At 40.9% G+C, this 25422-nt stretch overlaps 2 protein-coding genes across 12 annotated transcripts in view; both read left to right on the top strand.

Moving 5' to 3' along the window:
* The window catches only part of LOC106576818 (sorbin and SH3 domain-containing protein 1), a 79506-nt gene extending 74292 nt beyond the window's left edge, over positions 1 to 5214 (top strand). For all 11 annotated transcript variants that reach the window (XM_045700702.1, XM_045700706.1, XM_045700704.1 and 8 more), the window contains one exon: positions 21 to 5214. In XM_045700702.1, the coding sequence (XP_045556658.1) occupies positions 21 to 88 (68 nt within the window). In that variant the 3' untranslated portion in view covers positions 89 to 5214. The remainder of the gene's footprint in view (positions 1 to 20) is intronic.
* A 4740-nt stretch (positions 5215 to 9954) lies between these two features.
* On the top strand, positions 9955 to 24372 carry pdlim1 (PDZ and LIM domain 1 (elfin)). The gene is given in 7 exon segments (NM_001140222.1): positions 9955 to 10189; positions 11239 to 11390; positions 15481 to 15565; positions 16274 to 16461; positions 16758 to 16870; positions 17361 to 17475; positions 23574 to 24372. Coding segments are annotated over 7 exon segments (933 nt in total). The 5' UTR covers positions 9955 to 10096; the 3' UTR covers positions 23761 to 24372.
* The last annotated feature ends 1050 nt before the right edge of the window (positions 24373 to 25422 follow it).

Raw genomic sequence — 25422 nt, 5'->3', positions numbered from 1 at the left:
TTGTTGTTTTTCATTCTCAGGTACCTCAAAGAGGACCAAACAGTTTGGCACGTTTCCAGGAAATTACGTGAAAGAGGTCAACTTGTAACCTGTCAACAAACATTTATAGTGTGAGGAGAACCCAGCTCTAACCCTTGGTTACTGTTCAAGTTTTGGGAAGGCATTACTATTGCGCTTGATTGTGTAAATTAGGATAGTCATTCAGCCAGGTGAATACGTTTGTCTGGTGTAAGTGATCAGTTTGGTGTGAGGTATGTTAATGTACATGAGGCGAAGACAGGAAGAAGCTTTGCTGTTGACTCACTGCCCAAACGTCAGTGTGGTGTATACGTACTCCAACCATATCCTACACAGTACATGGCTGAATTTATAATATCATATTCTGACAATGGAACTTTTAGTTGAAAAAAAACTCCTCCCAAAATGTCAGCACATACAGACTATGTTATACAATGAGTTTACAAAACATTATGAACACCAGATTGTTCCATGACATAGACTGATCAGGTGAATCCAGGTGAAAGCTATGATCCCTTATTGATGTCACTTGTTAAATCCACTTCAAATCTGTGTAGATGAAGGGGAGGAGACGGGTTAAAGAAGCATTTTTAATCCTTGAGACAATTGAGACATGGATTGTGTATGTGTGTCATTCAGAGGGAGAATGGGCAAGACAAAAGATTTAAGTGCCTTTGAACGGGGTATGGTAGTAGGTGCCAGGCGCACCGGTTTGTGTTAAGAACTGCAACGCTGCTGGGATTTTTAATGCTCAGTCTGTTTCCCGTGTGTTTCACGAATGGTCTACCACCCAAAGGACATCCAGCCAACTTAGCACAACTGTGGGAAGCATTGGAGTCAATATGGGCCAGCATCCCTGTGGAACGCTTTCAACATGCCCCAACTCAATATTAGGAAGGTGTTCTTAATGTTTTGTACACTCAGTCTGTATTCTTGTACAGTATATATAGTAGCTGTGGTGTGTCATTGTGATTGTTAACTACTATACAAAGTATTTTTGAAGCACATGAATGTCTATCTACAGTATATGGGAGAGGTCAGCAGCAGAGCAGTTCATGGATCAAGAGAGTGGATCGTATAACTACCATGATGGATCAGGAGGGCTCAAATGAGTTGTTGTTGATGAGCTAGACAAATATGAGCTGTAATTCATCAGCTGCCTTTCAGGACCTTTTTTGGCGAAAGCCTTTTTCATTAACTTAGAATGCGGATACATACATCTGAAGGTTGACATGACATGCTAAGTCGTCTAGAAGATGAGGAAAACCCAGTAACTAGGAAAACCCAGTAACTAGTAGTGTTTGGTTAGACATACCATGGAGCTAGCAGGCTGTATGTGATGGCACATACTTGGACAGTGACCAACAAACCCTATTCCTTGATTAGTATTTTGAAAACCCTTTGACCTGACAGTGAACTTCGAGAAACAAATTTGTAGAATTGTGGAATGGCTTGGTTTTATTAGCTCAGAATGCACTGAAAACTATAAAGCTATGTTTGTGACAATGTAGTCAATGTAGGCTTGTAGTCTTCATAAAATAGCAGAGCGTTCTTACCTCAGTGTAGTCCAAATGCTTCCAATGCCATTTTAGTATTGCCTTCGTTTTCGAACCAATGTTTGTACTAGAATTCGAGCATGTTCATGTGCATGATAGAAATCCGGAAATGCTCAAACACGTTAGCTAATATTAGCTCAGCGTTCTGTCAGTTGAAGTGATTAATACAATCAGGAAGACTGGCTGTGCTTTGTACATACCTGATTAAGACAGATCATGCATGTGTATGCAGGAGTGTACGTGCAAGCAAGAGTGTATGCCTATGTGTCACACCTATGTGTCACACATCTCTTATCAATTCTTTTTTTCTGTCATCCTGTACAGCATATCTGTCCCTTAAAATTAGAAGTAACATTAGCTGTCTGATCTTTTGTGATTCCTGTGAGGTAGCTGGTGGCAGACAGCTGCCTAAGCTATACTGGCTCCAGTGAAACCACAGGACAGGCGTGGTATGCCACTCTTTTTAAAGCACTTAACTTCCGCCCGTGGTAATTTTGGGGCTTTCTCCTCACACTAATTGTATACTAATTCATTTGAAGTTTAAAAAAAGCCTTTCGTGAACTAACACTCGCACTTTACTTTTTTCCCCCCTTACTAGCTCTGACTTTGCTAATAGCTACTTTATTGAGGAAAAATGTACTTACTATGACTGTGATATGTGGTTGACCCACCTAGCTATCTTAAGATGAATGCACTAACTGTAAGTCGCTCTGGATAAGAGTGTCTGCTAAATGATTAAAATGTACATGTAACTCTTTGTTTGAGTAACGATTGATTTTAATTTGTGAGCATTTTACTTTTTACATTTGACAAATGATATATACCAATATTGTTGGATACAGGGGCCTTTTATACACAGTAGACTACGTGTAGCCTCAGTGTAGCATCTGAGAGTGCTAAGCTATTTAAGAGCATTAAACTATATCAATGCCATTATTATTTTGAGGCCAGCACGTACAACCAGAAAAACATTACTCATTATCTTTGAACTGGATTGCTCCCTCAGGGAAGATTGCTTTGAATTCGGATATCAACGCATCGAAACAGTCTTCCTGTGAGGACAGACTGGTCCTCAGTCTGAGAGCCACATCAGATCACCACGCCGGTAACAGCCACCATACGTCAGAATATATCCTGAAAACGTAGCAGATTGAAATAAGAATGTATTGTGTTGTGGCAGCTCTACTTTCTTCTCTCTTACTTTGTTCATATCAAATTCTTTCTCCTTATGACTCACTGCTATGCTTTCTTCAAAGGAATCCTCAATGTCATGAGTGACATTAGTCTGGGTTCACTAGGCAATAGAATTGAAATGTGTTTCTACGACAAAAAAAAGTATATCTGTCATAAGACTATCAACATCTAACTAGTATTATTACCTTTATAGTAATACTTCATCTACTTAATGATGACTTATGTTAAATATCGTTTAAAGCTATTACTGCCATGTTCACATTGTCAGTTTGAAGTGACTCAAATCCTATTTATTTGCATATCCGATTCAAATCTTTTCTTTGTCCTGCAGTCTGAACAGCCAAAAACCACATGGAATCTGATATTTCAAGCCACATTTCAAACCACCTTCGTAGGTGGCTTGAAGTCAGATACATATCTGATTCCTGGCCATGTGACTTGTGTCTTAATGGTCGAATCTGATTTATTTGCCCTCAAGTGGTTTTTAGACTGTTGTTTGGCATATCTTGTTGCTTGCTAGCTACTTTGTTGACCGTTTGACAAGAACATGTGGTAACTTACTAGCTTCTTAATTGTTTACAAACAAATGAGTGAATGTTCTAGAAAGCCTAAACAGCTACCTAGCTAGCTAGTTGGCTGCTGTGGCGAGCCAAAAAAATAATTTGTTTTGAAAGTTGGATCATCTTATCCGTTGAGGTTTTAAAAGTGTTCTTACACTGTGACTTTGAGCATTCAAAGCAACTGGGAAACGTCCATGGCAGGAATTGTTATCAACTTAGCTTGCTACATAACTTCTGAGTGATGGGAAGCACGAGCACCAACACCAATCAGCCTACACCACTGAGCGCACACCAGTCGTTACTATGACAACTAGCGTAGCCATGTCAGCAAATGACTGCCGTCTGAACACACACACATCCGATTTGGTCACTCACTTGTAACCTGCTGTTTGGACAGTCAGTGTTCCAAAACTGATTTGAGCATTAAGGCTTAGGTGGCTGCCACCTATCATGTTACCTTGTGAGATATTTAAGTACAGTTCTGCCTGTTTACTCATCTGTCAGTTGTACTTGAAAGGAATAGAAAGCTTCATTCTGTCAAGCTGTTACAGTGTTTGTCATTGACATGAGACAATACAACACCCAAACATTCAACATCATTGTTTTTCCCTAGCTTGTTAACAGCCAACAGCCAACATTGATGAGAATATAGTCTTGTGTAACAGTTGTTTTAACGAAACCAGTTACATTGTACTAAATTGCTGAGTTTGTCTCTACATCATTCGTATGACTATCAAGAAGTATTTTGCGGCACTAGGAGAACATAGATGAGGGTTTCTACTGTATGGTCATTCATGTGTTTGTAAATTTCAGTATTTCTCCCCTTGGTTTGCTGTACATAACTTCCTTAACTTGTTTCTGAAGGATAATCCGAGTGGTTGTATTGTGACTCAGCTGTGAGCTGTTTACCCCATAGAGATACAGTATTACACAGTGTGTTCTATTTCATTCTGTGGTTTCCACCATGCTAGCACTTGCACTATAGCTATTATTACCCCATCTCCAACACAGAGACAATGACATCCAAAGTCAAAGCAAAGCTTACAGAATAAGGTCCAGAGACAACTGAATACGGAAATGTCTGTTCCATGTCAAACTGACTGTATGATAGACTTTGGCAACAAGCAATCACTCTTCTTGTGGTATCATATCATAGCCTCACAAGTCAGTGTAAAATGTTGATGGGATAATGTGCTCCGTGAAACATCGCAGGATGTATGAATGTATGATTGTGGAGTACTGTATAACACTCATTATGTAACAAGGATCAGTCAGCTTGAATTAACATGTAAAACATTAAACAGCCTGGCACAATAAGAATTGTAAATATGTATAATAAAGAAGTATGGAATGCAAGCGATGGGAAAAGTCACATGAAGCTCTCTGTTGTTTTTTTTGGGGTGGGGGGGCAAAGCACAGAGTGAAGAGTTATTGAGCACAGACCGTTTGATGCATACGAAGTAAAGTTACGTTGCCATTTGATGAGGATCGTAATGCCTGATGTCAGATGCAAATTGTGCCTCATTTTCATGAGCTTTTATTGATTATCACAGAAATGTATCCATATGTCATGTTTAAGGATATTACTATTGTTTTCCCCTGTTGTTTTTTAGTATTTGTGATGGGAGAAGACATGTACTAAAGAACATGATAGCGACTGGACTAAAGTGTGACACAACGCTTCAAATAAATGATTAATCATCATAAGTATGTGTTCATTAGTTTTCCCGAGACGCACAACCTGCAGCAGGTTTTGTATGTTTGCTTATTTTTTTGCGGTGCTGTTACAATGTCAATATTAAAATGAAGACAACACTATTTACTGCTGTGATATTACTATTGATATTTCGGTATTATGCAATATTTAATAAACTATATAAAGCATCCTGAAGTACCATGTGTCTTAATGTCCTGTAAAAGGTCTAACTTTGAAACAACTGAAGGGTTAAGAAACTGTTTTACAACTATTTGTGCACATTGTTTGACTCAGCTTATTCTGCTCATTTTTTCACAAACACATGCACACCACAGACTCACAGAGCAAGTATACTCCAAAAAAAGACATGCTGTAACCTAAGATGTCCTGAATAACACTGATCATATAATGAATTATGGAGGTGGCAGCACAGTCAGTAATGAACAGATGTTTGTTTAAATGATCATGGAAAAGTAAACAATTTTGGCTACAGTGAGGCCGACACCACCAACGACATCCCAATTTAACATCTGAGTGAAAGTGATCAATGCAGTCCAAAGGTTTTGTATTGCTATGAAGAAGGTAGCTAGCAAATTGTTCAATCAGCAGTTGAAACAACAATAAAGCGTACTCCACAGCCGTCTTTCGGTATAAAGCTGAGGGATGTGGCTGGAGAAATGTAACCACTCTCAAATTCATAGACAGAGCTAACGATGCAAGGACTGACAATCCATGATATCACAATTGTAGTTTCAACTGTGTTTTGAGGCTATCTAGTATTTGTTTACAAACATTGGCATAAAATAAGCTTATATTTTGGGTTCTGATGGGGTACGCCAGCTGAACTATAAATGAATTAGAATCAATGGGTACATATCATTAATTCATTAATCATCATTAAAGTCCAAAAATTTATGTAGCAACTGCAGATTGCCCCTTTAATGGTATTTTGTCCGTTTTTTTGCATTTGTAACTTATGTTTTAATTTATTTTGTACATAATGTTGCTGCTACCGACTCTTATGACCGAAAATAACTTCTGGGCATCAGAACAGCGACTACTCACCTCGAACTGGAAGAAGCTTTTTCCTTTAACGAGGAGAAGGATATTCCAATGAGAAGGATATACTGCTTTCCCGGGAACAGGCCAAAATCCCCATCATTTGCGTGAAGAAAAGACAGAGGAAAAGGGGGCGGAGGTCAGCTGCCTTCTGAGAATTCATAGGCGAGCGAGTAAACTCCCACTGCCATCCGTTCTATTGGCCAACGTGCAATCATTGGAAAATAAAATCAACGACCTATGATCAAGATTATCCTACCAATGGGACATTAAAAACTGTAATATCTTATGTTTCACCGAGTCGTGGCTGAACGACGACACGGATAATATAAAACTGGCACGATTTTCCATGCACCGGCAGAACAGAGAAGCTACATCTGGTAAGACGAGGGGTTGGAGTGTGTATCTATTTGTCAATAACAGCTGGTGCGCGATGTCTAATATTAAAGAAGTCTCAAGGTATTTCTCACCTGAGGTACAGTACCTTATAATAAGCTGTAGACCACACTATCTACCAAGAGAGTTCTCATCTATATTATTCGTAGCCGTCTATTTACCACCACAAACCGATGCTGGCACTAAGACCACACTCAACCAACACTATAAGGCCATAAGCAAACAAGAAAATGCTCATCCAGAAGCGGCGCACCTAGTTGCCGGGGACTTTAACGCAAGTAAATATAAATCCGTTTTACCTCATTTCTACCAGAATGTCACGTGCAACCAGAGGAAGAACTCTAGACCACCTTTACTCCACACACAGAGATGCATACAAAGCTCTCCCCCGCCCTCGATTTGGCAAATCTGACCATAATTCTATCCTCCTGATTCCTGCTTTACAAGCAAAAACTAAAGCAGGAAGTACCAGTGACTCGCTCAATACAGAAGTGGTCAGATGACGCGGATGCTATGCTACAGGACTGTTTTGCTAGCACAGAGTGGAATATGTTCCGGGATTCATCCAATGGCATTGAGGAGTATACCACCTCAGTCATTGGCTTCATCAATATGTGTATTGACGATGTCGTCTCCACAGTGACCGTACATACATATCCAAACCAGAAGCTATGGATTACAGGCAACATCCGCATTGAGCTAAAAGCTAGAGCTGTGGTTTTCAAGGAGTGGGAGACTAATCCGGATGTTTATAAGAAATCCCGCAATGCCCTCAGACGAACCATCAAACAAGCAAAGCTTCAGAACAGCATTAAGATTGAATCCTACTACACCGGCTCTGATGCTCATCGATTTGAAAACTACTACGGACTACAAAGGGAAACCCAGACGCGAGCTGCCCAGATTACCAGACGAGCTAAATGCCTTTTATGTTCGTTTCGAGGCAAGCAACACTGAAGCATGCACGAGAGCACCAGCTGTTCTGGACGACTGTGTGACAATGCTCTCTGTAGTCGATGTGAGCAAGACCTTTAAACAGGTCAACATTCACAAAGCCACGGGCCAGATGGATTACCAGGACATGTACTCAAAGCATGCGCAGATCAACTGTCAAGTGTCTTCACTGACATTTTCAACCTCTCCCTGACTGAGTCTGTAATACCTACATGTTTCAAGCAGACCACCATAGTCCCTGTGCCCAAGGAAGCGAAGGTAACCTACCTAAATGATTACCACCCTGTAGCACTCACGTCGGTAGCCATGAAGTGCTTTGAAAGGCTGGTCATGGCTCACATCAACAGCATCCTCCCGTATACCCTAGACTCACTCCAATTTGCATACCGCCCCAACAGATCCACAGATGACGCAATCTCAATCGCACTCCACACTGCCCTTTCCCACCTGGCAGTGGCGGTTCTGGACCATTTCAACTGGGGGGGCCAAGCTGGGGCCAGTTGTACTGTTAGAGGGGCCAGTTACATTAGACGTTATTGTTGTCATATCGTTTTCTTCACTGCATTGCAGGCATTAGCAGGCAAAAGACTATGTTCATAATCATTAGTGTTCCGCGTTGCCACTGTCTAATAACGGATGTAAAAAAAGAACGATAGCAAAAATTTGTTATGTAAAAAAATGTTCATACTCCACATTTAGGGGGGCCACAAGGGGTCCAAAATTGTTGTCACAGGGGCACTGCCCCCCCCCCGATGAAAGGAACACATGTGTGAGAATGCTGTTCATTGACTACAGCTCAGTGTTCAACACTATAGTGCCCACAAAGCTCATCACTAAGCTAAGGACCCTGGGACTAAACACCTCCCTCTGCAACTGGATCCTGGACTTCCTGATGGGCCGACCCCAGGTGGTAAGGGTAGGCAACAACATGTCTGCCACGCTGATCCTCAACACTGGGACCCCTCAGGGGTGTGTACTTAGTCCCCTCCTGTACTCCCTGTTCACCCACGAGTGCGTGGCCAAACACGACTCCAACACCATCATTAAGTTTGCTGACGACACAACAGTGGTAGGCCTGATCACGGACAACAATGACACAATATATAGGGAGGAGGTCAGAGACCTCAACCTCTCCCTCAATGTGAGCAAGACAAAGGAGCTGATCGTGGACTACAGGAAAAGGCAGGCCGAACAGGCCCCCCATTAACATCGACAAGGCTATAGTGAAGCAGGTTGAGAGTTTCAAGTTCCTTGGTGTCCACATCACCAACGAACTATCATGGTCCAAACACACCAAGACAGTCGTAAAAGGGCACGACAACACCTCTTCCCCCTCAGGAGACTGAAAAGATTTAGCATGGGTCCCCAGAAGCTCAAAAGGTTCTTCAGCTGCACCATCGAAAACATCTTGACAGGTTGCATCACCGCCTGGTATGGCAACTGCTCGGCATCTGACCGTAGGGCGCTACAGAGGGTAGTGCGTATGGCCCAGTACATCACTGTGGCCAAGCTTCCTGCCATTCGGGACCTATATAATAGGCGGTGTCAGAGGAAAGCCCAAAAACTTGTCAGATACTCCAGTCACCCAAGTCATAGACTGTTTTCTCTGCTAACGCACAACAAGCGGTACCCGGAGTGCCAAGTCTAAAACCCAGATATCCCTCTAGTGGTGTGGGGGCTGTGCTTTGGCAAAGTGGGTGGGGTTATATCCTACCTGTTTGGCCCTGTCTGGGGGTATCGTCGGACAGGGCCACAGTGTCTCCTGACCCCTCCTGTCTCAGCCTCCAGTATTTATGCTGCAATAGTTTATATGTCAGGGGGCTAGGGTCAGTCTGTTATATCTGGAGTATTTCTCCTGTCTTATCCAGTGTCCTGTGTGAATTTAAGTATGCTCTAACCCCTAACCCTAATCCGTAGCCTAGCTAATGTTAGCCAGCTAGCTAATTTAGCGTTAGCCACCTAGCTAACATAAGCAACAACAAATTGGAAAAATTAACATTCCATCCATTTTGCAAATTTGGAACATATTGTATGTTTTTCAAATTTGTAACATATGTAACATCATACGAATTGTAAGCACAAATGAATAATACCATACAAAAAGTAATATATCATAAGGAGCGTATCGGATTTTCATACAGAATAATACGAAATTCTCTGACACCAGGTTGGCTGTGAAGGCCCTACATTCATTTGCTTGTCTCCTATCTAACTCCTATAATAGAATTGTTGTCACATTGTTATTATTTACCATTCGTTTTGCAATGCATATTAAAAAATAGAGAATTTAGGCCTACACACACAATGGGACGATTCAGTTTTGTCGGCTGTAGCCTACTTTATGGAGCAAATGGCAGGAATTCAAGGTTTGGGAGCGGCACATTCCACATCCTGGGAAATGGGTCTTCCATAAATGGTAAGCTTGCATATAATATGGTGACGTAACGGTACATCCTTGAACTAACATAGGAAATCGATCTTATCAGAGTGAAAACATCTAAAACTATTCGCTCCGCTTTGCCACGGGAACCGCCTCTTTGCTTCTAGCTACACAATAGCCTCATCGAAGTTTGTTCACACATGTCATATTTGTCAGGACAAACAAAGGCTGTCTAAGAATTATACTTTTTTAAGCTCGGATTCGGTAAATTTGGAAGTAGGCTATGCCTCTACGAGTTGTCGTGCAAGGTCCTGGACCTTGGGGATTCCGTCTAGTTGGTGGGAAGGATTTTGAACAACCTTTGACTATCTCGCGGGTAAGTGTTGTTTCAGAGAGTCTGTCACTTTTTATAATCTTATTTTTTACAATGTAACCGCATCTGGCCTTGTCCGGTGGCGGAACGTTCACTTGCTGACTCGAACACACCTTTTCCGTGAGGCACGAGGGGAAGTTCACGTTCTCGCTGCTGTAAAGAACAATATTTTAATTACCTCACCAATAATCTATTTCCATTTGAGGGTCCGGAGAAAGTGACTTTTCGGGTCATTATGCCAGATGGCCATTCAATAAAACGTAATTGACTCTAAACAGCCTTTTCAGAGAAACTAGCTTCACCGTTTGTGTTTTGCAAAGTGTGCTACCATGTGCTACTGTTAAATTCGTCCATGAATTGGCCTAGTCTAGTTTTAGATGACAATCTTCCATTGTTTGGCCAATACATCCATCCAAGTCTGTATAGGTCTATGCGTTGTTTAGTTTATCTAGAGAGCATTAACAACCAATTATATAGTGTTATTTTCTCAGACATGGGCCTACAGTACAGCACATTTTGTGGTGGGTATGCAAGACCACATCCCTTGAGACAGTGTTTCACCTACATTGTCTTAGGTGGGGCACTGAACCTCACTCTGTCTTCACCAACATAACATTTGCCCACAATGTTTAGCCCTCCAACATTTTCCCAGAAGTACATATTGAGGAAAAACTGGCAAGGTGTATTGAGGGTTTCGGTGCAAATGAACCTTTTGAAGTGTTGTAGATGTAACTGAATGAATGACTGCCATACACACTCTTTGACGACAAACTATATTGTTAAGTGTGTTTGAAGCTGATTCTTGTTATTTGTTAAATTTCTTTAAGACCTCCCTTTCAATCCTTAGTCACCATCATACTTTTCTAGTGTTACTAATCCTTTCTGTCAACTGAGACTGCACCCATATTTACCACATAACAACCTGCCATGGGACACTCAAGAGTTTAGCCAAAAGATCCTTGTCCTCCTGAAATGTCATAGAAGAATCCCCAGATTACTCGGTCCCAAATGTGATAAGAAAGTTGAATATGTTGATGTACTGAATATTTCAGATCACCCCTGGCAGTAAGGCTGCCCAGGCCAATCTGAGTGTCGGTGATCAGATCCTGGCCATTGATGGCGAACCCACTGAGAGCATGACTCACCTGCAGGCACAGAACAAGATCAAGGGCTGCCTAGAGGAAATGATCCTCTCTATCGACAGGTAGGGAGGGAGTTGCAGTTTTCCATAGACTCGGGATGGGTTCAAAAAGCACTGAGTCATGGAACAATTCAGCAAATATGCACAAAAGTAGAGTATCTCTGACACCTGATGTGGTTATATGTAAGGGATACTAAATTGTATGGTTCAAATGGTGGGGGGGGGGGCAAGGACGTTGGATTTGTTTGTCTGAGGTTAAACGCCCACACCAGTAGAAATTCACTTTTCCGAGCTGAAAGACGATGGCCAGAGCTTACCCATGATGTTGCACAACAATTTAACTCATTGTTTTAGTCAAAGTAGGACATATTTGAGCTTGAAGTGATAAACTGCCCACTTCGTGTGAATGTGGTGTCTCTTCCTGTGATATGACATACAAATTCTTTTCAGCTTACGTTTTGTTTCAGGGCTGGGTTTTATTTGAATGTTACCACACACCCGCATGGCATTGTTTATTAATCAGAAACAGCTGAAAAGTTATTCCTCTTCGTGACAGAGATGAGCCAAACTGCCGCGTGTCCACTTGGCCGCCTGAGCCATGGAGCAAATTTAAATATTTTTGCACCTCAGCTTTTTTCCCTCCTGAAAATCACCATAATCCATTGGTTAATTTGTCAATATTCACTTATTTTTTAACTAGTCAGTATAAAAAAAAAAGATTTAAAAAAAGGTGTCTGTGTGTATATACACTACCGTTCAAAAGTTTGGGGTCACTTAGAAATGTCCTTGTTATTGAAAGAAAAGCAACAACAAAATCCATTAAAATAATATCAAATTGATCAGAAATACAGTGTAGACATTGTTAATGTTGTAAATGACTTTGGTAGCTGGAACTGCAGATTTTTTTATGGAATATCTACGTAGGCGTACAGAGGCCCATTATCAGCAACCATCACTCCTGTGTTCCAATGGCACGTTGTGTTAGCTAATCCAAGTTAATCATCTTAAAAGGCTAATTGATCATTAGAAAACCCTTTTGCAATTGTTAGCACAGCTGAAAACTGGATCATCAGCATTTGTGGGTTTGATTACAGGCTCAAAATGGCCAGAAACAAATATTTTTCTTCTGGAGCTCATCAGTCTAGTCTTGTTCTGAGAAATGAAGGCTATTCCATGCGAGAAATTGCCAAGAAACTGAAGATCTCATACAACGCTGTGTACTACTCCCTTCACAGAACAGCGCAAACTGGCTCTAACCAGATTAGAAAGACTGGGAGGCCCAGGTGCACATTTGAGCAAAAGGACAAGTACATTAGTGTTTAGTTTGAGAAACAGACACCTCACAAGTCCTCAACAGGCAGATTCATTAAATAGTACCCGCAAAACACCAGTCTCAACGTCAACAGTGAAGAGGCGACTCCGGGATGCTGGCATTCTAGGCAGAGTTGCAAAGAAAAAGCCATATCTCAGACGGGCCAATAAAAAGATAAGATGGGCAAAAGAACAGACACTGGACAGAGGAAGATCGAAAAAAAAAAGTGTTGGACAGACATCTAAGTTTGAGGTGTTCGGATCACAAAGAAGAACTTTCGTGAGATGCTGGAGGAGTGCTTGACGCTATCTGTCAAGCATGGTGGAGGCAATGTTATGGTCTGGGGGTGCTTTGGCAATGGTAAAGTGGGAGATTTGTACAGGGTAAAGGGGACCTTGAAGGAAGGCTCTCACTCCATTTTGCAACGCAATGCCATACCCTGTGGACGGCGTGTAATTGGAGCCAATTTCCTCCTACAACAGCACAATGACCCAAAGCACAGGTCCAAACTATGCAAGAACTATTTTGGGAAGAATCAGTCAGCTGGTATTCTGTCTATAATGGAGTGGCCAGCACAGTCACCGGATCTCAACCCTCTTGAGCTGTTGATGGAGCAGCTTGAGCGTATGGTATATAAGAAGTGCCCATCAAGCCAATCCAACTTGTGGGAGGTGCTTCAGGAAGCATGGGGTTAAATCTCTTCAGATTACCTCAACAAATTGACAACTAGAATGCCAAAGGTCTGCAAGGCTGTAATTGCTGCAAATGGAGGATTCTTTGACAAAAGTAAAGTTTGATGGACACTTATTTCTATTAAAAATCATTATTTTTAACCTTGTTAATGTCTTGACTATATTTCCTATTCATTTTGCAACTCATGTATGTTTTCATAGAAATGTCCATGTTTTCCAAGTGACCCCAAACTTCTGTGTGTGTACATACAGTGCATTTGGAAAGTATTCAGACCCATAGACTTTTTCAGAATTTTGTTACGTTACCCAAGAAGGGCCTTAGTCAGGGAGGTAACCAAGAACCCGCTGGTCACTCTGACAGAGCTCCAGAGTTCCTCTGTGGAGATGGTTGTCCTTCTGGAAGATTCTCCCATCTCTGCAGCAATCACCAATCAGGACTTTATGGTCGAGTGGCCTGACGGAAGCCACTCTTCAGTAAAAAGCACATGACAACACGCTTGCAGTTTGCCAAACGGCACCTGAAGGACTCTCACACCATGAGAAACAAGATTCTCAAGTCTGACGAAACCAAGATCGCTGTACATAAATTGAAAAATCTTTCTTTTCTATTGTTATTGACTGTACATTTTATGTGTAACTGTGTTGTTTTTGTTGCACTGCTTTGCTTTTTCTTGGCCAGGTCGCAGTTGTAAATGAGAACTTGTTCTCAACTGGCCTACCTGGTGAAATAAAATAAATTGAACTCTTTGGCCTGAATCAAGACAAGTCTCTGAATGTTCTTGAGTGGCCCAGCCAGAGCCCGGACTCGATCGAACATCTCTGGAGAGACCTGAAAATAGCTGTGCAGTGGCACACCCCATTCAACCTGACCGAGCTTGAGAGGATCTGCAGAGAAGAATGGGAGAAACTCCCCAAATACAGGAGTGCCAAGCTTGTAGCGTCATACCCACCAAGACTTGAGGCTGTAATTGCTGCCAAAGGTGCTTCAACAAAGTACTGATTAAAGGGTCTGAATACTTATGTATATTCATGTATATTTAACTTTATTTTTCTAAAACCAGTTTTTGCTTTGTCACTATGGGATATTGTTTGTAGATATGAGGGAAACATTTTTTAAATCAATTTTAGAAGAAGGTTCTAACATAACAAAATGTGGAATAAGTCAAGGGGTCTGAATTCTTTCCGAAGGCATTGTAGAGACTGGTGTTATTTCCGATATTTTTATTAGTTGCAAACATTTCTAAAAACCTGTTTTTGCTTTGTCGTTTATGGGGTATTGTGTGTAGATTGAGTATAACATGGTTAAATTAATTTTAGAATAAGTTTGTAATAATGTGGGAAAAGTCAAGGGGTCTGAATACTTTCCGAATGCGCTGTATAGTTGGTTACATGTCAATTGCGGCGTGCATGATCATGAACAAAGTCATTGTAGCCTGTCAATTCACTTCCCTGTGAGAACCATGAGCACGGGCTGACTTGACTTTCCTACCAATGGCCAAAGCCTGCCAGCAGCCTGCCTACCAATGGTTGTGAAGTCAAAGTTAGGCCAGGTCATTCTTCGGAGGTGGAACTGTGTGTGTTGATGTACCAACTTGGGCAGGACACTTGATGTGAGTGGTGCTTTCCTTTAAGGGGCAATCTGTGTTTTCTACATACTTTTTCAGTTAATGATTATATATATATATATATATATATATATAGCCATTGATTCTTGAAGAATATAACTTTTATAAGTGCCTCCATGAGCTTAGATCTGTCTAACCACCCCAGAACACAAAATATAAGCTTGTTTTACTTCCGTTTGTAAATTATGTAATTTTATGTATGTATGTATGGTTTAATGTTGGACATTGATATCATGGATGGACAGTCCTTGCATTCATAGCTCTGTATATTAATTTAAGACTGGCTACATTTCTCCAACCCATCCCTTTAGCTTTTTACCAAAATGGTGGTGGGGTGTCGCTTTGTTTTGAACTGCAGATTACCCCTATAAAATATGTTCTTTAGAAATGGTTGTTGTCCAATCAACAGGTTCTGAGGCCTGCTCTGTACATCTTTGTATTCTCTTTTGGGAATTTCATGTTTATTGCATGTCTGAATATTTTTTTTTATTGCAAGTTTGTGTATTGTCTTTGACTCTTTTTAGATCAGAAACTAAAATCTGGTCACCGCTCTCTTCTGAGGATGGAAAGACCAACCCTTACAAGATGAATCTTGCATCTGAGCCGCAGGTGTGTCTGTCTTTATATCCTACTTCGCTCATACCAAAGATATTAGGAAATGAGGCATTCATAAGGTGACTTCGAGGTATGTCCCTGCTCTGTCATGGCGTATTAACTGGAAAATCCCTTACTCACAGATAGGAAAGGGTCCAGTATCTGCAATCTTTCACATCCCCACTGCACAAACAAAGGCTTGGGTTTTGATACTGCAAACCATGAGGTCGTTGTTTACTTCCCAACAGGAGATCTCCTAGGAGACCATGGTTTTATCAGCCAAGCTCTGACGTAAGACTCGGTTCCTGCCTAGTGAATGGGAAATTGAGGCCAAAGTGTGAATTAATGTAGGAAGCGTGTGATTTGTCAGTCCTCCACAGCTTTCAGGGATGTGTCACGAGCATAGTGCATTTTGGTCGCAGAATACATAGAAAATATGTTTTGCGCATTTATTATTTTTTTTCACTTGAGCTTTTAATGCTTTGCACGTCACTGTATTTTGTCTTAGTCGGCCCTGTGTTTACCTGTTATTATGAAGGACGTACCGAAATAACCTTTTGACTATGCTATTCTTTACCTCCATCCACATATTAGTCAAGTAACTGTCATACTGTTTCTATCAAGGCATGTGTGAGAGATGGCATTGAAAGTATTTATATTTGTAATATAACTGATTTTTGTCCAGTACTCATTACTTTATCGCTGGCTACACCCACCTTGCAGGAGGTGAAACCCATAGGTTCCGCCCACAACAGGAGCGCCCTGCCATTCGCTGGGTTTGGCCCCAAGGTGGTAACCAATCAGTACAACAACCCTGCCGGTCTGTACTCCTCCGAGAACATCAAGGACTTTAACACGGCCGTGGATGACGTGAAAACCATTGCCACTGCTGCTAACGAGCCCAGCAACATGTAAGGATCTATCCCAGCTGGTTGCAATAATGTCATTGCATCTGTTACTCGCTGGGTATCATTCTTCAATTTACGATGTCTTACTAGAGCAGAATGTACTGCATTTTCACTTGTTAAATGCTTACAGGATGTGTTTGTTACATGTCAAACTCGACCTCAGCTGTGGCCCAAGGAAACATAGCAATGTTTTGAGGCCCTATCATTTGTTTGTGCTCGATTTGACCTCACCTTTGTACTATACGACTCATTGTATGTAAACTGGCATTGATTTGAAGTGTGTTCATTTGTTTTTGCAGCCCAACAGTGGCAGACTCGGAGGTCTACAAAATGCTGCAGGAAAACCAAGAGGCTGATGAGCCTCCTCGACAGTCCGCTTCATTCAAGGTGCTGCAGGAGATTCTGGAGTCAGGTACTTATTCACACATGTATGCAGTTGATATTTATGTGGTGTTTAAGCAATGTGGCGTTTACTTCAACATGGGTTTGTAATGCAACCATTTTGGGTTGCATCACATGTGTTGCGCATCCATTTGGGTTGGATTATAACCCTGCATAAATTGCCACCGTTGCAATGATGTTGCAACATTTAGAGACTGATAAATGAGTGCCTGTTTTGACACTAGCACTTATGTTTCGCATTATCCAACTGGGTTATAACTTTGTCATGCTTGGAGTTTTAACATTGTTATTGGCAATTATTTTTGAATAGATTTGGTTCAGCTAAGTAGTGTTTAAATGATCATTTTGATTCTATAGTTGGTAAGACTGGTGACACAATGTATTTTATCTCTGTGTGACACGAAGAGCCTTTGCTATATTTTACAAGGTTTTCCAAATATTTAATGGCAATTGGTAAGTGGCTTAACAAACCACGATGGGATGTCTCCTCTTGATTGCAGATCCTGATAAGCCCTCTGGGTTTAGGAGTGTGAAAGCACCCGCCGCAAAAATGGTCTCAACAGTGGGAAATGCAAACAAGTTACCAATCTGTGACAAATGTGGATCAGGGATTGTGTAAGTACAACATATGATTATTCAAACAGTTGTGAACTTTGCATTTTGCTCACAGTGATTTGATGAGGAGATCCACACTTACTCTGATACGATTTATGAATACAGGCCCAGTCTCATAGGCTACGTTAACACAGGCAGACTAATTTCGATGGCATATTTGATACCTATAGTATTTTTTTCCCAGAATGTATAAACAGCAAAAAACACATAGAATCTGATCTTTTGAGTTCTGATGTATTCCGCATTTGTGGTTCTCAATCCTGATAGTTACGATATGCGACCTCAATCTGGATGAACAGATCAGATTTTTAATTTTTTTTTGCTCTGGTGTTGATTTGCACATGACCTACCATTAACATGACAAGCATCCAAAAAATGAAAAGGTGGCTGAATTTTCTGGATGCCTCTTCAATAGCTTAACAATCTTACCTTCTGCGCATGTATGGGATTCTCTACTCCACGCACACATTTATTTACCTCGCTGCTGCTCCCTGCACTGCCGCTTTCCCCTCCCTCGTCGATGATCAGACGTCTTTGTCTACAAACTTCGACGTGTTGTACGAACGGCATGATCGACGTGTTGTACAAACGGCATGATCGACGTGTTGTTTGACGAACTTCTTTGTTCATTGTAACAGTAGGCCATTACAAACATAAGCAGGACACCGAAAGGCAGTGGAAGTAGCAATTTAAAAAGAATTTCAGGTTGGGAGTTATATGCCGCTATCTAGGCAGCAAATCAAACATACGCAGGACACAGATGGGCTACCCTGGTGAATTGTAATATGCTGTCCATCAAAACATAGTGTTGCATGGTCATTGAGAAGCGAAATATCAGTTGATGGTTTAAAAGACAATTTTAATATAGATATATATTTATTTATTTTATAATTATTTATTTTATTTTTTTGCCCCAATGTAATGTGTAGACTGCATCCTGCTTATGTTTGTGCTGCTTTAATATCCTAATTACAACAGACAGAAGGTTGAAGCTAACAATCATGAGCTTTATTAAAGCTCATGGTCTTTGCGTGTCAAAAAATATACACGTCAAATAACACAATTCCATTGTAGAATGTTGTGTGCGCTGAATTTGCACGTGCAAGCCAAGTGCCACCATTACGATCGCAAATAATAAGGCATTATTTGTTCGACTGAATTTGAAAACGTCTGTGTGAGCATTTGAAATTAGATCAGGATCAAAAATGTTTGCAAATATCTTTGATACAGATGTTATAAGCAACTTCTGGGGTAACTAGTTAGGTTTAGCTTGGGACCTAGCTAGCGCCAATGCAACCAGCCTGAAAACAATGAACAGTAGAAAATGCAGGAATTTTCAATATTCTTAGCAATGATTTAGGAATCCATATGTGTAAGTATTAGCTAGGTAGCCACTTGTTCTCCTATTGAAATAAGCCTGCTACTTAACCCTGTTGCCCAAAACTAACGTTATAAGCAGCCAGCTAGCTTCATCTGACTACTATGGCTTGACCGGGTTATGTGTTGTGACGCTAGCCAAAATAAGGATTAGCCACCATAGTGGAATTTGCGGTTCCGCCTTTAAAATAAGTCTCTCTTTGAAAGTGATGCAGAAGGTTTCAATTGGTGAAATCATGCCATATTTATACTTGATGTTAAACATGTTTGGAATGTGGAGCAACTGGTCCCGTGTGGCTCAGTTGGTAGAGCATGGTGTTTGCAACGCCAGGGTTGTGGGTTCGATTCCCACGGGGGACCAGTACGGAGAAAAAAATGTATGAAATGTATGCATTCACTACTGTAAGTCGCTCTGGATAAGAGCGTCTGCTAAATGACTAAAATGTAAATGGGGTATCGGTCTACTCGGTGACACCCAGAGAACACAACTGCGAAGAGTTTGAGGAAATATTAGCGTTGTAGGTCTTATTGTGGGACTTTGACTGTGGGAAATCACCTCTCCAGTCAGCGTATTGACGTTCATATTGCACTGTACAGCCTTACCCCATTTAATTGATCCCCAATCGTTAGGCATTAGCCTACTCAGTACCCAAGTGCTTTTTTCCCCCAAAAAAACTCAGTTATCAGGCTCCAAAACATCCACGTTGTATTGTTTTTCCTCTGGAATCGTGTTCAATACACATAGTAGGTTGACTGGTACAATATATGTGGCTCAATTCACAGTGGTTTCAGAGTCCCGCAATAAGAGCTATGACGCTAAAGTTCTCTGGGTGTCACAGAGTAGACCGATACCCCATGTAATTGATCCACAATCCATAGGTAAGGCTTTACAGTGAAGTAAGTATGCCCCCAATGCAAGTCTAAAGTTTAATACGGTGGTCACCAACCGACTTGTCGATCTCCAAGGCATTTCTAGTCGATCGCCAAACATTTCTGTAAAAAAAAACACAACGATAAAGCCTTGTGTTCCTATTTTTTTGTATTCGTCTCGGGCTGTTGTTGGTAGGTGCAACCAATTCAGCTGCCCTGCGCGCCGGGTAGACAAACGGCTGCCATTTCATGTGTCTGAAGGTACAAACTCTGCATTCCCGGTAGGCCTGGAGAGGAAATGAAGTGCACTAGGCTACCGCTGGCCAATCAGATTGCTCAGATGACGGAGTCTGCAGTAACGTAGCAGGCGTAGAAGAAAGCTACGGCAAAATTGATACTTTGAGATTTCAAAACTTTTAAAAACATGACTAGAGAGAGACTCAACGAATACAACAAAGAGCTGCTGTTCAAGTTCTTACTCAGCACTGTCAACACTTTGTATTCAACACTTTTATAAGCCATAAAATGCGCGTTCTTCCTATTTCCACTCAGTGCTACAACAAGAAGTGCAGCAGTAATGAGTAGAAAAGTGTATCTATAGGCGTTGTTGTTATTATTAGCGGCTTGGGTCTTTTTTAATATCAAGGAATATTTCACTTTCTCTGTTCATAGGAGTAACAGAATAATGCGGTACGATTCGAGTTTCGACATCAGCTGTCCCTTTTTGGTCAGTGTCAGTGGAGGAAAGGGAGAGCGGATGGATGTTGAGAGACGGACCCTCAGTCTGCTGCGCTCTCCCTCCACTGAGACTGACCATCAGATGCAGGCACCATCAGCCCAGTAAAATAAAAAGCGAATTAACAAGTAATACAACAATGGATCGATTACCGGTGTGATTATATAGCCTACCTCAAATGTTGATGTGTTGGCAGGTAAATTAAAGCAAAGCCAGTATGCAGTGATAATGTATTGGGCCTATAGCTTACTGCTCAAACCTCATTACTACAGTACTGTTTTTAATTGGTTAATGTTGCGTAGACTTACATTTTTTAAGTCATGTTAATAAAAAAAACAGAGCGGTAGATCTCAGCTTGCATTTTGACTCAACGTGATCTTGACTCAGAAAAGGTTGCTGACCACTGATCTAATACATCCAGTGTGATTTCAGCAGATTTTTGTCAAATGAACAAACTGTCTTTTTGTTGAATTTAAGGACATTCCAACCTCGTGATCGATTCTATTATGGCATGATTCCACTATTTGTATTATTTGCATGACTTTCATTGAGAGACCTTTTTTATTTTGAAGGTGAAGCGCAAATTCCACCATTGTGGCTAATCCTTATTGTGGCTAGCATCACATAGGTGGGTCCGACCACCATTAATCAAACAAGAACTGTCTTATAAGTTAGGGGTGTTTTTTAGATGACACTTAGCTAGCTAACCATAGCTACTGAAACAGATTGTTCTTCCCCAAAAACATAGCAAAATGACATTGTTTGCATCCATCAGCTAGCTAGATATTTTACGACCAGCACTGTCTCTAAAGCTTGGAAGTGTGTCTGCGTTCGTGCGGCATAGGCACCTTTACCAGCGTCATAGCATGCGTATCGTTGTGACATATGACCGACGAGTGATAGTGTAATCAATGTGTAATAACTGTCAAATTAATGAACGTGTTACATTATTGTGACGTGCAGTCATATTCGCGTCCTGATTGGGCAACAAGCTTATTTGACACGTCAAATAGTGTTATTTGACACAACATTGTTATTTGACGTACTTTTTTGACACGCAAAGACCCAAACGGCGTTCCATAGTAATTACCTCTGGCCCTCTGTGTGGCCTTTATCACATGTAAAATTGAATGGCAAAGCTGTAAAACATTAGCCTAAATATAAACAAACTTAGTGAATACCATTTGTGTTTTAATATGAGGGTTTCAGCATGAAATATCATTTAGTTTTTTTACACTTAGTCAAATAAATTGTCAATATGTCTTGAATTTGCTATTTTTCATTATTTAGGCTATTTTCTCTTGAACCAAATGGTCTATCCACTAGGAACTAATTGGCTACATTGACACGGATATAAACAAAGAATACTATATATGAATACCTTTTGACGTTATTAAAGTATAAATTACCACAGTTTCTATAGATTGTCATGTTTTACCTGTTAATTACTGAAGATTCCGATTGAACTTTTGTAAATTAGTGGTACCTTTGCCACCCTAGTCGCATGAGAAACAGTGTGGACAGTCAGAAGAAAAAAAAATTGTACATAAAAATTCTGCATTGGGTTCCTAGGATGGCTGTGTAAAGGCAGCCTCAGTTGTTACACTAAGATGAAATACTGTATCTTAGTCTTTTACTTTTTTTCCTTATTTGTCTCAATTTTTTTTTTTTAATTGAATGTCACAGGAGAAGTGTTTTGTGTCACATGTCAATTAAATTGGCTGATATACAGCCATGCTGTGAGCATGCTGCCAACAGCTGTGTACTTCAGGTGTTGTTAACACTTGGTAATAAAGTATTAAGACTTAAAGGGCAATTCCGCCACGTTTCAACCTCCTATTCATTATCTACAGCACCAAACCAGTGTCTGTATATGTGAAAACAGCGGGGTTTTTTCTATTATCTGTGGTTGAAAAGATAAGGTCACAGGGTAGGATTAAAAGTAAGAAAATCTGCAACGAGTTTCTAGCAAGAGGGAGGGTGTTTTCTGTCACCGCAAATCTGTGTTTGAAAATCACTGTTTTTAAAATGTTTAAACTTTTGATTTCATCGGGTATAACTCTTTAACTAGATTTTCTTTCCCTACAAAACGTACAAATACGCCGTATTCGCATATGTCAGAGGAGGACGGCTCATAATAATGGCTGGAATGGAGCGAATGGAATTGGAAACGCATGTGTTTGACTTATTTGATACCATTCCGCTCCAGCCATTAACACAAGCCTGTCCTCGCCAATTAATGTGGCACCAACCTCCTGTGGCATATGTAGACGCTGGTATTGTCCTGGACATAATTAAAATTAGGTTGAAAAGTGGTGGAGTTACCCTTTTTTAAGAGATGCTCTAAGTGTGCTTGGACATACCAACTCTGTGACCTCCACGGTGGATTGGGTGGCAAGATGAGGTGTTTTGTCTATCATGATGAGAGAAGATGGAACAGTGTTAGAGGTGTGTGTGTGTGGAAAACCTACATCTCAGTTTCTAATTGTCTTACTATTTTTTTTGCTTCTAGGGACACTTGCAGTTTTACTTTACTATCTTCCTACAAAGGCAGAAATGGTTCTGTTTTTAGAATGTATTTTAGACAATTTGTCTAACAATTTAGATGTACGTTATAAAGAGGGTATGAAATGTTATCTCCTTATGCTCTATACATTATAAGTCGCTACATAGATGTTTATAAGCAGTTATTAAAGCCTATGACATTCATAGAGCATTATGACAAAGCCTGTAAAATGAGTTATGCCTTATGTGCAAAGCTCATTAGGAAATATTATGTTCTTGTCAAGGGGTATATTCAAATTCCCCTGCGCACCCTCTAACACATGTAACTCTGTCTTGCACACCAAACATGATTGTAGAACCCCCTCATGACACAAATTCCCAATGAGCTTTTTATTTTGGGCATTAAGACTTTGCTACATGGGATATTATGCTGCCTGCTCATAATGCTTAATGAATGTTAGGTGCTAAGAGGTGCTCATAAATATCTACGTAATGCATTATAACTGGGCGAATAATGCATTATGAAGAGTGGTTTTCATAGGAAGTTTTACAGATTTTTGATTTATTTTACCTAACCTTTTTAGTTTGATTTCTTCTTTCCCAAACTCAGAGGGATGGTTGTCAAGTTGCGGGACAAGTTTCGTCACCCCGAGTGCTACACCTGCTCCAATTGTGACGTCAACCTGAAACAGAAGGGACATTTCTTCGTGGAGGACCAGATCTACTGCGAGAAACATGCACGCGAGCGAGTGACTCCACCCGAAGGCTATGACGTGGTCACAGTCTTCCCCAAGTAGAGCTGTCTCGTTGAACACTGCACATGACCACATTAGTGTCTCCAAGACTCTGTGAAAACCATCCCCAAGACATTCCAGCGGTTTTAAAGATGTCACATTCTAGACTGTAAAATGGTATATTGTTTTATGCCTGGATAATGTTACTACCAGGCACGACATGTTACGCTTCAATCAAGGTTTGCTATTCGTCAAATGATAATTTGCACATTATGCGTATACATTTAGGAACCAAAGAAGGCTATGAATTGGTTGTTTACATGGTGTAGTCTGGGTTCAACCAATCTCTAAGAGGAATCCAAAACATTTGTATTTTTAATCAGTAGACTAATGTTTTGGGTTTCTGTTTTTACCATAAATCTTTCACAAACATGCTTTGACCACGGATAGTCAAGGGACGGGCAGTAGCTACTTCACTTGGGTTTGACTTTATCATGGTGGTTAGATCCAGGCTACTGGTGGCCCTGCTTCTGGGTGGATGTTCATAAACAAAAACTCTCTAACAAAATGATTGCTGAGCTCCATCTTTTCGTTGTTAAAAATGCTGTATTGGTGTTCCAAATTACTCTTGTCAATATAATTATTATGACTTAATAAATGTTTTCTCAAACAATGTTTCTTTGTTTAGTTAGTTCATCAAGTTATCTGCATAAAGGTTGGGTTTTAAGGACGATTAACGTTCTTCGCGGCTGTCTTTTTTCAGTATTGGTAAAAGTGCGCTCGGCGTTATTTCAACATGCAACGGAGCAACATGTCTTGCTGTAGCCTCTTCAGGCACCCAAAGAGCAAAAAGAAGACCATTGAGGATGGAGACAAGAAGATGAATTGGATGACCAAAAAGGATGGCGTAAGAGTCTGATCGAGGAGAAGTTGAGGGCCCATGGAGACCAAGAGAGACTTCTTGCCTTGGGGCACCAGGGGTTGGCACTGTGAGCAGGGTAGAGAGGAGACACTCGGAGCCCCTCCAGGACCTCTAGGCCAGGGAGCTCATTAGAGGCGTTTAGAATGAGATTGCGCTTCTCCTGGATGGATGGGTGGGAGTCTTCCCACCCCTGGGGCTACCTGCCCTTTGGACCCAGCAGGAGATGGCACTGCCCTGGTAAGTAGGCCCATATATGCTTCAAACTTCAGTTTTGTTTTAACGCCCGTAAAGTACTGTACGGTAATTGACCATTTTCGTCCCTGTCACTCTGCTGGTCAGGCGCCGTGTCTTCATGTTATTCTGGTTTGGGGCACCACCTGCTGTTTTGCATGGTGACCAGCAGAGTGGAGAGCTGGATGCTAGTGGTGACCCTGCTGCTCTACGTCTTTAATCTACGCTCTCGCCGAGGAGTCTTTCTAGTTTCAAGCATTACCACCTTTCATGAGACCAGCTATTATGTTTGATGTTATACAGTATTACAAATGACAAGTGACACCCTGCCCTACGGGCGATAAAACATTGGATCTGATGAATTAGATTCAATACAATTTTGTTTTAAGGAATACAACCAGTCTTCAACTCAATAACCCCCCCCCCAAAGCACACATGATACTAATAAGCTGTTCTCAACATCCCATGTAATTTGAATTATTTTGGTTATTGTACTCAACTGTCAATTTGTCTAAAATGTCACCATATGAGTGAATGTTTAATGTGCACCGATGAATAATTTGGTTGCAAAT

The sequence above is a fragment of the Salmo salar genome, chromosome ssa18, assembly GCF_905237065.1.
Source record: "Salmo salar chromosome ssa18, Ssal_v3.1, whole genome shotgun sequence".
NCBI classification, from domain to species: Eukaryota; Metazoa; Chordata; class Actinopteri; order Salmoniformes; family Salmonidae; genus Salmo; species Salmo salar.
This window is presented reverse-complemented; position numbering and strand designations above follow the sequence as displayed.